At 41.1% G+C, this 14,670-nt stretch overlaps 1 protein-coding gene across 13 annotated transcripts in view; it reads right to left on the bottom strand.

Annotated features, from left to right (window-relative positions):
* SLC9B2 (solute carrier family 9 member B2) overlaps positions 1-13,875 on the bottom strand; it is a 67,798-nt gene extending 53,923 nt beyond the window's left edge. For 3 of the 13 annotated variants that reach the window (XM_089911630.1, XM_089911631.1, XM_089911636.1), the window contains exons 1-4: positions 13,070-13,873; positions 5,722-5,805; positions 1,863-1,991; positions 1,025-1,202 (exon numbers count right to left, since the gene is read on the bottom strand). In XM_089911630.1, the coding sequence (XP_089767756.1) occupies positions 1,025-1,202; positions 1,863-1,952 (268 nt within the window). In that variant the 5' untranslated portion in view covers positions 1,953-1,991; positions 5,722-5,805; positions 13,070-13,873. Of the gene's footprint in view, positions 1-1,024; positions 1,203-1,862; positions 1,992-5,673; positions 5,844-5,926; positions 6,047-13,069 lie in introns of all 13 variants that reach the window. The other 10 variants (XM_089911634.1, XM_022567054.3, XM_089911632.1 and 7 more) reach the window with 8 other exon arrangements.
* Positions 13,876-14,670: the final 795 nt, after the last annotated feature.

The following is a 14,670-nucleotide window of genomic DNA, read 5'->3' as shown; positions in this document are numbered from 1 at the left end:
CCTGAAGTACAATATAACGTATCATACTTGGCTTCCATTGTCCCAGTGGCGAATGATAAAAATGTTTTTCAGAGCTCACAAATGAAGTATATGTATAAAGAAGTGAGCCTGATTTTTCAGTAAATAACTTCTAGATCAAACATGTTACATTCTTCAACATATTTACTGGGGGAAGCCATATATTTAATGATGCTGTCATTCCTCAACACAATTTTTGAAACTGTCTTTCAATTTGCCTTTATAGAGAAGTTTCAACCCCATTCTCCTTTTTCTTACTATATTACACATCCTCCAATATACATGCAGTATACATGCACACAACTTCCTTTTTGAACAAAAACAATATTACTGAAATTGAACGTCCATTTATTCATCAAATTGATATCAGAATAATGTTGGGATGCCTCCAAAGGCCAAATCCATTCCTAAAAGACAAATATCTCCCAACCCTAACACATCAAAATAGTGCAGAGATAAATTCCCCCTCCTTAACCCCCCAATTTTAAGTAATAGCAGCAATAAGTTGAATTGGAAACCAGGATCTTTACTTACAAAATGATGGATTTGTTTGGAAGTATAAATTGAGCTGTGTTTGCTCAAACATTAGTGGCATGACTTAACAGTAATAACAACCAACATTTATTTGGTGCTTTTCTGTTTATAAGTAATTTCTCAGTCATTTTTCTCATTGGAGGCCTAACATAATCCTGTGAAATTACTCAGATACAGAACAGGAAAATGCCCTTGACCTCTGCTCTCTCCCTCTTCCTGCTAGCGGGAATGGTGGTGACAACACTGCTCTTGGTGGCCCTGCGTTGAAAATGGTGGAGCCCTGTCAGCCTGGGACCCTGAATGACTATGGAGCAGAGCTACATACCGTTATGAATTGTTCACCTTGTAGTTTTTATGTGAGAGAGAAGTAAACGTCTTTGTGTCCTTTAAACCATATTACTTTGGAGTCTCTCATTATAACAACTTCATCTTTTACCCTCTTGTTCTGAGTTCATCCTTATCATTTACATACCATTTGTTATTACTCTATCCAGTAAACCACGTGGAGGGCAAGCAAATGTCTGTCTTAGTCTTTGCAAGTGATTTGGTTCAGCTGGTGTTTCTTGCATTTTTTCATTGCTATTCAGTAGGTTACTTCCTTCTGTTGGTTCATTTCCATCTATACCTCTGGGGTTCATAACTGTTTCCTCCTGTGTTTAGAGCAATTAAAAAATCCTTAAAACTATATATTTGCTGTACATTTTTATAGTTACTGAGCCATCACATCACAAATCAAATTTCTGTTGTTAGAATCAAGGCTAACACCTTACAGAGGAAAAGCACAGCTTTATTACTAGCTAATTGGAGAATGCTCAGAATAAGAGCAAACTATGTGAGGAGTATTTACCATTGAGTCACTGTTTGTAGTATTATAAATGCTTGAGTCACATAAAATCTCATTATGATTTTCAATACTGGGCTTAAAAATTAGCCAATTTAAAATATGATTCAAGGCCATAGTTGGTAAATATGTCAGAGTGATTCAGAAAGAGATAATCATCTGCAGTGAAAACAAATTTACATTCATTCATTTACTTTAATTTAAGCAATAAAGAGGGAAGAAACCAGAACCATTCTCGGGCTTAGGCTGGAAAAACAAAGCACTTCACAGGCTCTCCATGTAGGGCCAGCTGCTAATGACTATCTAGGAAAACTGGCAGTCACACCTGCTACACCAGTTTGGGGATTTAAGAATGGGGAGAATTGTTAATTGAGTGATAGAGAATGAAGAGAACACAATTCTGTCATAGATTTGGAAATGTAGTCCCCTCCTTAAGGAAATGGTTGGGATGTTCTACATTTGATCATACCTGTTGTACTTGACACCTGGAGGCTGAGTGATTCACCTCTGTGGATGGTTCTGAATCTTCATGCTCAATTGTTTTATCTTGATTCTCCATGATTTATAATTAAGAATATGATAGAGGGAAGAACAGGATCTGTTTTGAAGGAGAAAGAGTATAGATATAGAACAGCAATTTGAGATTTAAATGAATGAACTGTACTTATTTTTCCCCTTAGTGGCTAAAATATTTTAAATTAGACTGTTCTTAACTTTCAATTGCTAATCTTTTCTTTGATTACAATATATAATCCTAATTCTACCTTTTTACCTTTCTTGAAAAAGCCCTGGTTTACCATATTTTTATATGATTTCCTTCCCACCCTGTTTTCTGAGTTATATTGCAAATAATCCCAGCAATATTACTGTTAAATTGTCCTCTCTAATGGGCCAAATTGAAGCAGGAAAGCTCCAGGTAATTTTCCAATGTTGATATGAGGAAATGAGTCACCAAAGAGAAATCTACGGATTCCATCATATTCAGAGAAACCAGAGTAACTAATTCCTGCCTAGTTCTTATTTCAAACTTGAAATTTAAAAAAATACAACAACAATGATGGAGCAGCCACAATGTCTTAGACACTGTGATAAGTGCTGTGACAGACTCTTGGTAGTCACTGTGGGTAACTCAAAGATTACCAAAGCACATCCTTTGTTCTCTACAGGCTTACAGTACACCAAGAAAAATAAATTTGTGTGAAGTAACTAAAAAACCTGTAGGGCAGACCTGTAGGTTGCCTTCATAAACACCCACTTCAATCTCTTCTCCCTTGGCTTCCCATGCTATATGGGCTGAAAAGCCAAATATTCCAATTCCTAGCTACTTCTGCAGCTACAGGTGGCCATGTGTCATAGTTCTATGTAATGAGATATAAGTGGGAGTCCCTGGGGAGGGCTTTCATTCCCAAACAATAAGGCAAGACCTTTCAAGGATCATACTGTTTACTCTTTGCCCTCTCACGTTTCTTTCTCCTTCCTAGATTGTAGATATACCTCCTGGAGGGCCAACAGTCATCTTTTAACCATGAAAATAAAACACCTATACAAGGACAGTAGACAAGAAAGGAGGAGGAGCTGGTTCCTTGATGACACCATGAGTTGCTGTGTCAGTCTTGGACTGCCAAGCTTTGGAGTAATTGTATAAACCACTATTACCAAGTTTTCTTTTTATTAGTAACCAAACTTATTCCTAATGCAACAAGTACGATGAGTATTATGATAGAGGTACAAACTATAAGCACTGTCAGAACCAAAGAGAAAATTATATGAGAGAAGGGAAAATCTAATTCAATACACACTTTTTTTTTTTTTTTTTTTTTGGCGGTACGCGGGCCTCTCACTATTGTGGCTTCTCCCGTTGCGGAGCACAGGCTCCGGACGCACTGGCTCAGTGGCCATGGCTCACGGGTCCAGCCGCTCCGCGGCACGTGGGATCTTCCCGGACCGGGACATGAACTCGTGTCCCCTGCATCGGCAGGCGGACTCTCAACCACTGCGCCACCAGGGAAGCCCATCAATACACATTTGAGTGCCTAATATGTGCCAGGCACTATGCTAGACCATAAAGACAGGGATAAATTAGCTAGGACCCCTGCCTCAAGGCATCATTTTCTGTTTAACAAAATGCCAAGATGCTTGCATTTAAAATTTCAACGAAAATGATATCTTTTCCACCACCATCATCATTTTTCTTCCTTGCAGAATACAATGTTGGCCAGAGTGGTATCTCAAAAAACCTTCAGTTTGATTTTTATTATATATTATATAAAATAAATACAAGTATATAGAATGATACATTACATATGTGTATGTGTTTATGTATATGTATATATAGTTTTAAAAATTTAAATACTTCAAACTTTAGACTCATGAGAAAGAATGCCATTTTGACTGGAAAATGCTGGGTTCAGAGAACCCTTGCCTTAAAGGCATCGAGGCATGAAAGCCAGTGTGGTGCAAGGGAAAACTCTGTTAGAGCCTGTGGTGGGAGGCTATGGATAATGAGAGACAAGGCTGGAGAGTTTGGACATTGTATCCCAAACCATGGCACTTGGCCTTCACCCTCTGTAGAGACTGACCCCCTAATATAGTAGGTGACAAAGTCTATTGGCTCTGGATTTGGACAAACCTGGGTCTAAAGTCCAGCTCCATCATATACCAAATTTCTCAGGCTGTAAGTAATTCTCCATCTGTACAATGGAGAAAAGAGTAGGTCCAACCATGGATATGGTAGGCATTCACTAGTGTTGGTTATTAGCCACTCATATTCCTCCTCCCTAATTATCATAAACCTCTGAGATTCTTTTTGCTTTTCCTCTTAAAGCAGGACAAGGCCTCTCCAGTCTTGAAGAATCTACTACATAATTCCATTCATTTTCTTTGATCATGATTTTAAACTCTTTCTTTCAAGGCAAACTTCTTGATTAGGGGACGTAACACTACTGGCTAAAATGAATTTGAGAATTCATTTTATTAATGTTATTCTAGTCCTTTTTAACATAAAAAATCAAAATTGGGCATGTTGCACAATATATGCTATTTTCGAGAATTCATATAGTTTTGTGTTTAAAAAAATGTCCCTATTCTCCCATAGTCTCCACCATGGATACCAAAGTACTGTTTGAGATCAGAGAGGTATTGCAGAGAGAAAAGGTAAAATAAAATACCAGTATTTTAATAAGTTGTTTAAGAAAACAACTTACAGCTGGTCAGCTCTGTTTGTTTGTACTCTGCTATGTTTCCATTTCCAAAAGAATACTTACACCACCGGTCTCATTTCAAAACCCAACTTAGATTTAGAAAAATCACAAAAGTGTAACTTAAAGCAACCATGTTCGTGGCATTTATTGTTCATAGTCACTGGGTCTTGAAATTTACAATATTTACAAATTTACAATAGTATATCTCCCATTAAGAAGGCAGAAGAAGGTAAAGAGATCAGAAAATATGGAAAAATGAGCTTTTTAAGGAACGTTAAGAAAGATCGTGAAGTCCATTAAAAAGCAGAAAGTTTATACTCCTTACTCATAGAGAGGCTCTCAAGTTCTCAGAGCGCATTAACTCTTATTTTGAAAACAATTCTAATGATTTTGCTCATCTGACTTCCAAATCCTCTTATGATGTTATACATTAAAATGTAGGAAGAGATTGTGATAGAGACAAATTGAGAGCAGTGTGAGTGACAGCTGACAATGAAAGAGATGGAAAAGATTGCAATCTAATGCACAAAATGTGGGAATAAATGTCTTTTTCATAGGGGATATTTATAGTTTTGGCCAGCCAAGCATGATTTTCCCCCTTTTTTTTGGTGATAGCACACTAATTTTCTTTTGTGGAATCCATGCCTCCTCTATTCCCCATACATATGGCTCACGTGAGACTCTTATCCTTCCCTCTCTAATCCCCATGCTCCACCAATGCTCCAGAGATGAAGACACGCTTGGCCAGAGAGGGAACTCCTTCCCTGGTCACCTTCACCAGTTCAGGCATGAGCATGTGACCCACAGCTGGCCAAGGGAGTCAGGTTTAGGGTGTTTACTGGAACCATTAAGAAAGAGTTTTCTTTCTGTCGGGGTTGCTAAGCCCAGACTTGCTGTTGACAATCATTGTAACATACAAGAAAAGTCTTCTAAAGAAGGAGGTAACTAATCACAGAACAAAGCAGAGTCTTAACATGGAAAGACAGAAAGAGAAAGCTCTAAATTAATAATCAATAATAAAAATAATCATAAAAAGCAATAATAAATAATAAAAAGCAATAATAAAAGCATTGCTCATACCGCTGAAAGCAGATCCTTTTCAGTTAGGTGAGCCAATAAATTTCTTACCAGTTTGAGTCGGGTTTCTGTCACTTGCCACCAAATAAATCCTTAGTAAGAATTTTCATACCTGAATTGGCCTTGAAGGAGCCCCTGTATAATAACAGATGTTTAGAAAGGTTACTCTACATCTTTAAGAAAATGAAAAGAAAAAAATTAGGTGGAAATATTTTGTTTTAAAAGGCATTAAAATATACAGTACTGATACACATACTTAGAAACTATCTTGATTTAATTTGAGCTTTATTTTCCAGTATTAGGCACATATGCCACCAAAATCATAGAGCTGTGGACTTCAAAGGAACTTTGTCTTTCCTCCAAACTTGAGAGAAAACTGCAGATCAAGAATAATAGATCAAGAATATGAGCAGTTCTGGTATGTATATATATGTAAATAAAGAGGAAAAAGTCTGTTAACATTAGTTGCCTTTGGGGAGGGAAATGGAGTTGTTGGAATTTCATTTTTATTCTCTATGTTTCTTTATTGTTAGTATTTTTACAATAAGGAGATTTTTCAGGGGCTTCCCTGGTGATACAGTGGTAAAGAATCCATCTGCCAATGCAGGGGACACGGGTTCGAGCCCTGGTCCGGGAAGATCCCACATGCTGTGGAGCGTCTAAACCCATGCGCCACAACTACTGAAGCCCGCGTGCCTAGAGCCCGTGCTCTACAACAAGAGAAGCCACCGCAATGAAAAGCCCTCACACAGCAACAAAGAGTAACTCACCGCAACTACAGAAAGCCTGTGTGCAACAAAGAAGACCCAACGCAGTCAAAAATAAATAAATAAAATAAATAAATTTAAAAAAAGATTTTTAAATGCAATTTAAAATACATCTTAAAAGAATTTACGCAATTCTTAGAGCTTCAGAGAAAAGAAAATGACACAGCTTTCCTTGGTAATAATATTTTTCATAGATAGACTCTGGTAATTTGATTTTAGGTAACTTAATTCCACCTGCCAAAATTTAAGTCATTTTTTTGTTTTTGTGGTTTTCAAAGAAGATGGGGGAACCGCCTAGAAGCTTCTACAGCAATTTTCAAATATTTTTTTAAGCCAGAGATCTTCTGTTAAATGAAACCTTATCCTGAAATCCAACAAATGCGACAGATAAAGGTGGAGCTGCAGAAACCCTGTCCACTCACCCCTGTTCCTCCTGGCAAGTGAAGCACACTTTGAAAACAACTTCCATAAATATGTTTTCATATATAGAAAGAGCTTTGTTAAATCAACCTTCTCTTTTTCAGGTTATCTTATTAATCTAAGTGTTTAAAAGTGCTTTCTGTAATATTCCAGAGGAAATGAAAGAACTATCAACTTGCAAATGTCCACAGGCTCTTAGGCAAGTAAAATACACTTACTGCTATCAACTGAATTACTGCTGAAAGATCATTACATGGATAAAGAATGGCTGTTCTTTTCTGTCTTTGGTAGGACAGGCTGACATTTAATGGGGTGGCTGTACTGAGAATTTACATATATTGCTGGAGTACTCTGTGCACTGTATTCATGCATTTGAAAAAGCATCTCCATGATTGTTCATTAAGTACTCTGTAACAATTATAATAAAAATCTCCTATCTGTGGTGTTCATCCATTTATATGTTAAAAGTGTAGGGTTTCCATACCATATGGTATTTCTATGTAGAACATATTGAAACTTTCCAATTTCTGGATTCTGCTAATCAACTCTGATCTAATGCTCATTTCCCCAAAGAAGCCCTATTCCATCAGTGAGGAATTCAGATTAAGTGAAGAGTAGGGCTTAAAATTTCCTTGACAATTAATTACTGAAATGACTAAGAATGTCTCCTTGAATGGGAACTACCTTATCGGAAAGGATTAAGTGTTCCAAGTGCATGCAATCAAGTTATCAAAAGAAAACAACCACTATTCTATTTCGTTAATTAATAGAGTGATTTGACTGAGTCATCATGAAGTAAAACACTACGCAATGAGATAGGAACAAAAGGAAATTATCCCTAGGTAAGAAGGGACCCAATACTTGCTTCTCTTTGTAAAAAATCTCTCCCCCCACCCAAAGGCAAATATGTTTAACTGAAAGTTTAAAATATTACTTTTAGGCTTACTAAAATCAGAATCTCCAGAGACTGAATCTCCCCAAGTGTGGCAATGTGACATAACCTACCTAAGAGCCACTGCTCAGGTATGCCAGTGGGTCCCTTCACCAGCCCTAGGAATAAATCATGACTCGTCTAAGTCAACCTCTGTAACATCATTCCTCTTTGCCAGCTGTCGGTTTAAGGATGGGCATGATTCATTTCTTGCCAATGAAATTTGCGGGCAAGGCTATTGCGGACCACTGGGTAAGATTTTCCTTTCTAATATAAAGACAGAGAGGCAAGAGGAGAACCCTCTTCTCTTTTTGTCTGTGTGTGTGTGTGTGTGTGTGTGCGCGCGCACGCATCTGTTAGCAGGGGAGGATGAAGCTGTGGATGGGGATTGTGTTTCTTGGAATTCTAGCAGCCATCATTTATCCATGAAGAAAAAGTTAAGATTAGCTAATGGAAAGCAACCTGGACCTTGATATCAACGTGCTACTGAACAAACCTTGGATCTGCTTACCTTAGATATTTCGTCGTATGAGAAAAGAAGCTTGTATTTTTGAAGGCAATTTTGGCTGAATATCCTGTTACTTATAGCCAAAAGCATCCTAACCAATACAACGGGTGACTCTGATGCACAGCCGTCTCTGAGAAGCTCTGATAAGGAGCAGTGATGAGGAACCTTTGGCTTACACATGTCTCCCTAGCTTCTTGACATGGTGCAAAACCTTGACAGAGGACGAACAAATATTGATAGAACACTGCCTTCGTATCGAAATTTCTCAAAAATGTCCAGAAAATAACATTTCAGCAGCTAAAAATCAGTGCCAAGGTTTTTAGCACCATTCTTTTAGTCTTTAGAGATTGCATAGCTTGTAAGTTTATATATATTTTTTCTGCCCTATCCCTGAAGTTTAGTTGTAATAGTTGAATATTGAATTTTTAAAAGTTGGGCTTATAAACATATGATTGTTTTGTTACTTTCTACTCATGAAACAAAACAACAAGAACAACAAAACACAACTACCATCACTGCCTGGGGTTTCATGTTTTACTTCTCTACTTGGTAAAGTTCTGAGTCATTCAAGATCGAACCCAAATGTCACCATCTCAGTTAGTATTTCCTAACTCCATGTAGACTAACTCTGTTCCTCTTTTTTCTCTCTAAGGACTCATTCATTCAACAAACCTCTATTAAGCTCTTACCATGTTCTAGCCCTTGTGTTAGGGATTTGAATGTGAACAGTCTGACACAGTTCCTATAGTCAAAGGTTGCAACCTAGTCAGAGTATGACAGATCATTCCCTAGGTAACCATAATGAAGTGTGGTTAAGTTTTAATTTAAGGCACATGAGATAAGCAACCCCATCTTTTCACAATCATTGAAGATCATCAGCCTTTTACTGGGTTTCTATGGTGTGTAAACACAAGAGACAGAAAGATGACTGAGATGCAGTCTCTCCTCTTTAAGAAAGGGACAGAGATTGTTATGTGTTCACCAAACCAGTTTCCTCTGCTGCCTAGACACACAGATAGTTGACATTTCCCAGCCTCCCTTGCAGGTCAGTGTGGCAAGTCCCTGAGTCTGGCAAAGGGATGTCGGCATAAATGATGTGTTGTACTTCCACTGCTGTAAGAAAGCTCCCATGTTTTACATTATGCTCTCTCTTTTCCTGTCCATTGCCTGGAAACTAAGGACTCCAAGGTCTTAGGGGGTGGCAAAGCCATAATATAAAAAGAGTTAGCGTTCCTGAATCACTGAGGAGAAGGCCACCAGCTGAACACCTGGTTGGACTTTATATGAATGAGAAATAAGCTTCTATTGTGTTAAGTTACTGAGGTTTTGGAGATTATCTGTTACAGCAGCCAGTGCCACATTAAGGTAATTTAATTATAATGTGAGAAGTGCAGGCATAGCGTTAAACAGGGGAGAGGAGATCATGCCCTACGTGGCTGATACTTGAATTAAGCCTTGAAAGACGACTTACTCTGGAAAAGAAAAGAAAGACCATTACAGGCAGAAGAACCACATGATTAAAGGGTAAAGGGTAAAAAGGAAAGCGCAGGTAGGGAATTTTGTGCACATCCATGTCAATGAGCTCATAATGAGCATCATATGCAAGCTATGTGGAGCGGTCAGAGGAAAAAGGACATGAAAACCCTGAGTGTAAATCCTTCTTGTGTCATTGCCTCCTAATTGGGCCATTTGGGGCAAGTTACTTAGCCAGTCTGGACAATTTTCTTCAATCGCAAAATGGTGATAATGACTACGTCACAGAAAACCTTAAACTAGTACTAAGTACATCAAGGAGTCCCAAAATAGTCCCTCAGTGCGGGCTTCCCTGGTGGCGCAGTGGTTGAGAGGCCGCCTGCCGATGCAGGGGACATGGGCTCGTGCCCCGGTCCGGAAGATCCCACATGCCGCGGAGCGGCTGGGCCCGTGAGCCACGGCTGCTGAGCCTGCGCGTCCGGAGCCTGTGCTCCTCAGCGGGAGAGGCCACAGTGCGTACCGCAAAAAAAAAAAAAAAAAAAAGTCCCTCAGTGCTTTATCTTCCTTTCATGAGATTTTCCTTGAGAAAGCAGCATACATGTACTGTACTGAAGAGCACAGATAAGGGACACTGGTAAACTCGAACCTTTCATTCCTCCTTATGAACCACAGAAACATAAATAGATTCCTAAAAAAAACACATAAAGATCTTTTACTGTATTGGCAAGGTATACTTCATAACTTTATAAGGCTGTTCAAAACTCCTTCGAACTTATCATCATTGCACTTTCCTTAACATGTATGACCCAAGACTACAGAGAATGCTCCCTCACTACACAAGTGCATATACAGGGAGGTCCATCTCCCCACATACTAGTTTCCTAGGCTTTGTGTGAAAAAGATGTAAATTCCTTTTCCCAAGAGGAAAAATCTGTTCTATCATTAGGGTTTGTGTGCCAACCAAGAGTCAGTGGCCTCCCAATTACCAACAGGACTCGTGAACAGTTAGTCATGAACCAGATAGTCAACAATCTCTTGTGATATACTCTGAGAATGTTTTAAATGAAGAAATGTTTTACATTATACTTGTAGAGCAAGAGACTTCAGAGGTAATCTAGTGTATGGGTAACAAACTCAAATACCTTCAGGGGCCAACTCAAATGTAGGAGTCTGTAGCAACTAGAGAGGGCAGAGCCCAAGTGAAGGCATTCAACTCACTGCCAGGCCCTGGATCTAATCTCATGGTTTCATTTCCCATCTAAAGAAACTGAAGAGATTAGCTTTAGGTGACTTTTAGAGGCTATACAGCAAACGTATTACTCAGAGTCAATGCAGAAAACAGACACCATGCCAAACATTTTAAGCAGAAAGAGATTTTATACAGAGAATTAAGTGAATTGTTGAAAGGCTAGAGATTGTTGAAAGGGCTACAAGTGCAGGGTCTTGGGCTACAAGTGCTGGGCCTCTAGGAATGACTTCCAGAACACTACTAGATGAGCCACCAGGGAATATACTATTTTTGCCACAATCAGGACGCCTACAGGAACCAAGGAGTTCAAGAACATACGGTACCTGTGACCCTGAGAAGCTGGGATCTGGAAGCTGTCTGGACAGGGAACTCAGAGTATGTTCACTACCTCCCTCAGCTGCCTCTTGACAGCCAGAGGGCTGGTGATTCAACATGGCATGCTGAGTCTGGTTGCTGTAAGTCCCTCCCAACACCCACAGTTCTAGAGCCTGGACACTGGCACCTCGTGCACCTTCTGTGCTAACAGAAAACAGCCAAAAACATCAGGGAGGAGCAGGGAGTTTTCTGCCTTATGTCTGCCTTTGAAATCTCAGGCAAGTCATCCAGAACTCTAATTTACACCCAGAACTCTAACTGGAAGGGAGTCTGGGAAATGTTTTTAGCTTTCCTGTTTCTCCTGTACAAGAAGGCACACTAGCCACAGGTAGGACTGAGCATGAGTGCCAAACCTCCATATCCAGCACAGCAACTTTCTGTGTAGGCCCCAGGATTCAGACCTACATCACTGATTTTCCCTACTTATTCTATCATGCCTTCTATGGAAACCCTAAAAAGGCAAAAATCTAGTCAATAGGACTGTAATTCTAAAGACCTTAATATGCTAGAAAATATGTGAACCAGTCATTTTGCTCACATCATTAGTATAGGGTAAATCACACTACCTAATTAATCGTTAGGTATATTCCGATCCATTGGATTTTGAGCTCCTGGAATGTGGAGCTGGAATCCTAAGAATGGAATTGTATTCCATTCTTATTTGTATCTCCTGTCCCCAGGCCTGCTTGGCTCACAGAAGATGCACAGGTATTTGCTGAATTGATATGTTTCACTCTTGACTTAGAGAGAAACAGTAAACCAGAATTTCATGAGATACTGTATAGCAGCAATAATATTAGGTGGAGGGCCCATTATAGACGAATGGGGAAAGGGGGTTTTAGCCTTTCAGAGAAAACAGAGGTAGATATGGCAAACTAAAGCACCTGCTGTCTCTAGCCACTGGTATCCTGGATTTCCTTTTTTAAAAAATTAATTAATTAATTTTTTGGCTGTGTTGAGTCTTCATTTCTGTGCAAGGGCTTTCTCTAGTTGTGGTAAGCAGGGGCCAACTCTTAATCACGGTGCGTGGACCTCTCACTATCACAGCCTCTCTAGTTGAGGAGCATAGGCTCTAGACGCACATGCTCAGTAGCTGTGGCTCACAGGCCTAGTTGCTCCGTGACACGTGGGATCTTCCCTGACCAGGACTCAAACCCGTGTCCCCTAACATTAGTAGGCAGAGTCTCAACCACTGCGCCACCAAGGGAGCCCATCCTGGATTTCTTGATGGAAGAAAGTTAGTGGTGTCTTCCTGCTATTGATCTTTTGGGCAACAAAACACACCAGAATCCAGGGTGAGATAACAAGGCTGACATAACAAGCTGATGCCTGGTAAGTAAAATAAAGCCACAGACTCAGCGTGCGCTTTGAGCAGGGGCTTATTTATATTCCCCAATCAGGAGGAATTGATGAGTCTTTGCACATGAGGGGTGCTAACCCAGGCGACAGTAGCAGCAACGTATTGTGGATTTGAGAACTAAAACAAAACGAACAAGAAAAACCTACTCCAATAACAACTAACGACGGGAGATACACACACACCCACACCCACCCACCACTCTGCGTACAACCAGAAGGCGCTGGGCGCTAGCTCCCAGCCTCTGGCCCGGCACTAGAGGATTGCCGCCACGGCCGCCGGTTTAATTTACGCTCAGTGCTCTCCGGGGGCTACTCACCTAACGCTCTCCGGCTCAGGCAGCCGGCTCAGCCCCATGGATGCGAAAAGGGGCTCAAAGGCCTGCGGTGGAGCCCGGCGGAGCCGGTTTCCGGGTGGCGCATCGCCCCAGGCAGCGGCGGAGGCTGCAATTATTGCAGATAGCGGGGCGCTGGGCGCGCCGCCGGGTTTCTGCGGCCCCGCCTTCCCCGCGGCGTGGGCGGTTCCGGGAAGGCGGCAGGGCGCGGGCTGTGTGGACCGCTCAGGGAGCCCGGGCGGGTCGGGACCCACTAGCGGCCACCCCACGCGCTCTCCGCGGGTCTGGGGCCTCAGGGGGCGGGCGCGCGGCTTGACTGGGGGCCCGGAGAACCGCGGGTCCACTTCCCGGGACCTCGGGGCGGCGCCGCGCGGTGGGCGGCCTCGCCGGCCTCTGGGGACCGGACGAGCGTGTCTCCCCGGGAAGCTACAGGGATGGCTGCCCAGCGCGCGCCGACCCTGGCGCCGTCTCGGCCGGCGATGACGAGCTCCTGGGCGAGGACGCGCAGCACTGCCTCTTGCGGAGCCAGAAGTGCGGCCCGGGCAGCAAATTGCTGGCTTTATCGTTCCCTTCTACATTCTGAATGTTCACTCCACCTTTTTAGTTGTGCTTTTTAGAAGTGTCTTCTCAGGTGGGGCGGGAAGACCTCTCTTTAGGTGACCAATTAAGTGGGATAAAAGACTTGTTCTCCGTTTTATCGCTTAACACTTGCCCTTCTTGCGTTTATTACTTTTTTTCCATCAGCATTCATTTAATTCTGCCTTCCATTTCTGTGTCTTCCTTTCCTCTATATTTCCCTCCCCTTCCCCTTTCAACTAAGTGTGTGTATATGCGCGTGTGCCCCTTTCGGGGTAATTTTCATTTCCTACAGAAATAAAAATTTTCTTACCTGTTTTTCACTCCTTTAAGCAAGTGCCAATTTTAATCGCCGTTTTGCAGGCAAGAGGTACAATGTCACGTAAATGTCTCCACCAGGCAGGAACCACTCATTCTCTCTTAGGTCCTCCCTTATGGAGAGAATGGATGAACCTAGGTTCCGTCTATTAAGCTTCTTCAGAGCATCTAAAATGATTATTTTCCTAAACAGAACTCTTCCTCTCCTAAAGCTCGCCAAAGTTTCTAGTGACATCCAGCTTCCTCTTATAACAGAAATCAAATATATTTTTCCATTTCTTTCAGTCATATGATCACTGATACATCACATGATTTGATCAACATGACTTTGGAGAACATTGAACTTTTTGGCTAGTTTTTACTGTTTATAATGTTTTATAGTTTATAGTTATCTCTGGGAGAACTAACTCTGAGGGAGCATTTGTTAATATTTAGAGTCCATTTTGCAGTATTCATGTGTTTATTTATTTACTTGGCTGCGCCGGGTCTTGGTTGCTGCATGAGAGATCTTCCATCTTCCTTGTGACACGTGGGATCTTTAGTTGCGGCACCCAGGATCTAGTTCCCTGACCAGGAATCAAACCTGGGCCCACTGCATTGGGAACGCCGAGTCTCAGCCACTGGACCACCAGGGAAGTCCCATCATGTGTTTATTTATAATTCATTTTTAAATAGCTTACATATACATGTAT

Source organism: Delphinapterus leucas, chromosome 5 (genome assembly GCF_059928025.1).
Source record: "Delphinapterus leucas isolate spDelLeu-1000000601 "Yukka" chromosome 5, BTC_Dleu_Yukka2, whole genome shotgun sequence".
NCBI lineage: Eukaryota > Metazoa > Chordata > Mammalia > Artiodactyla > Monodontidae > Delphinapterus > Delphinapterus leucas.
Note: the sequence above shows the minus strand (reverse complement) of the source record. Positions and strands in the feature narration are given on the sequence as shown.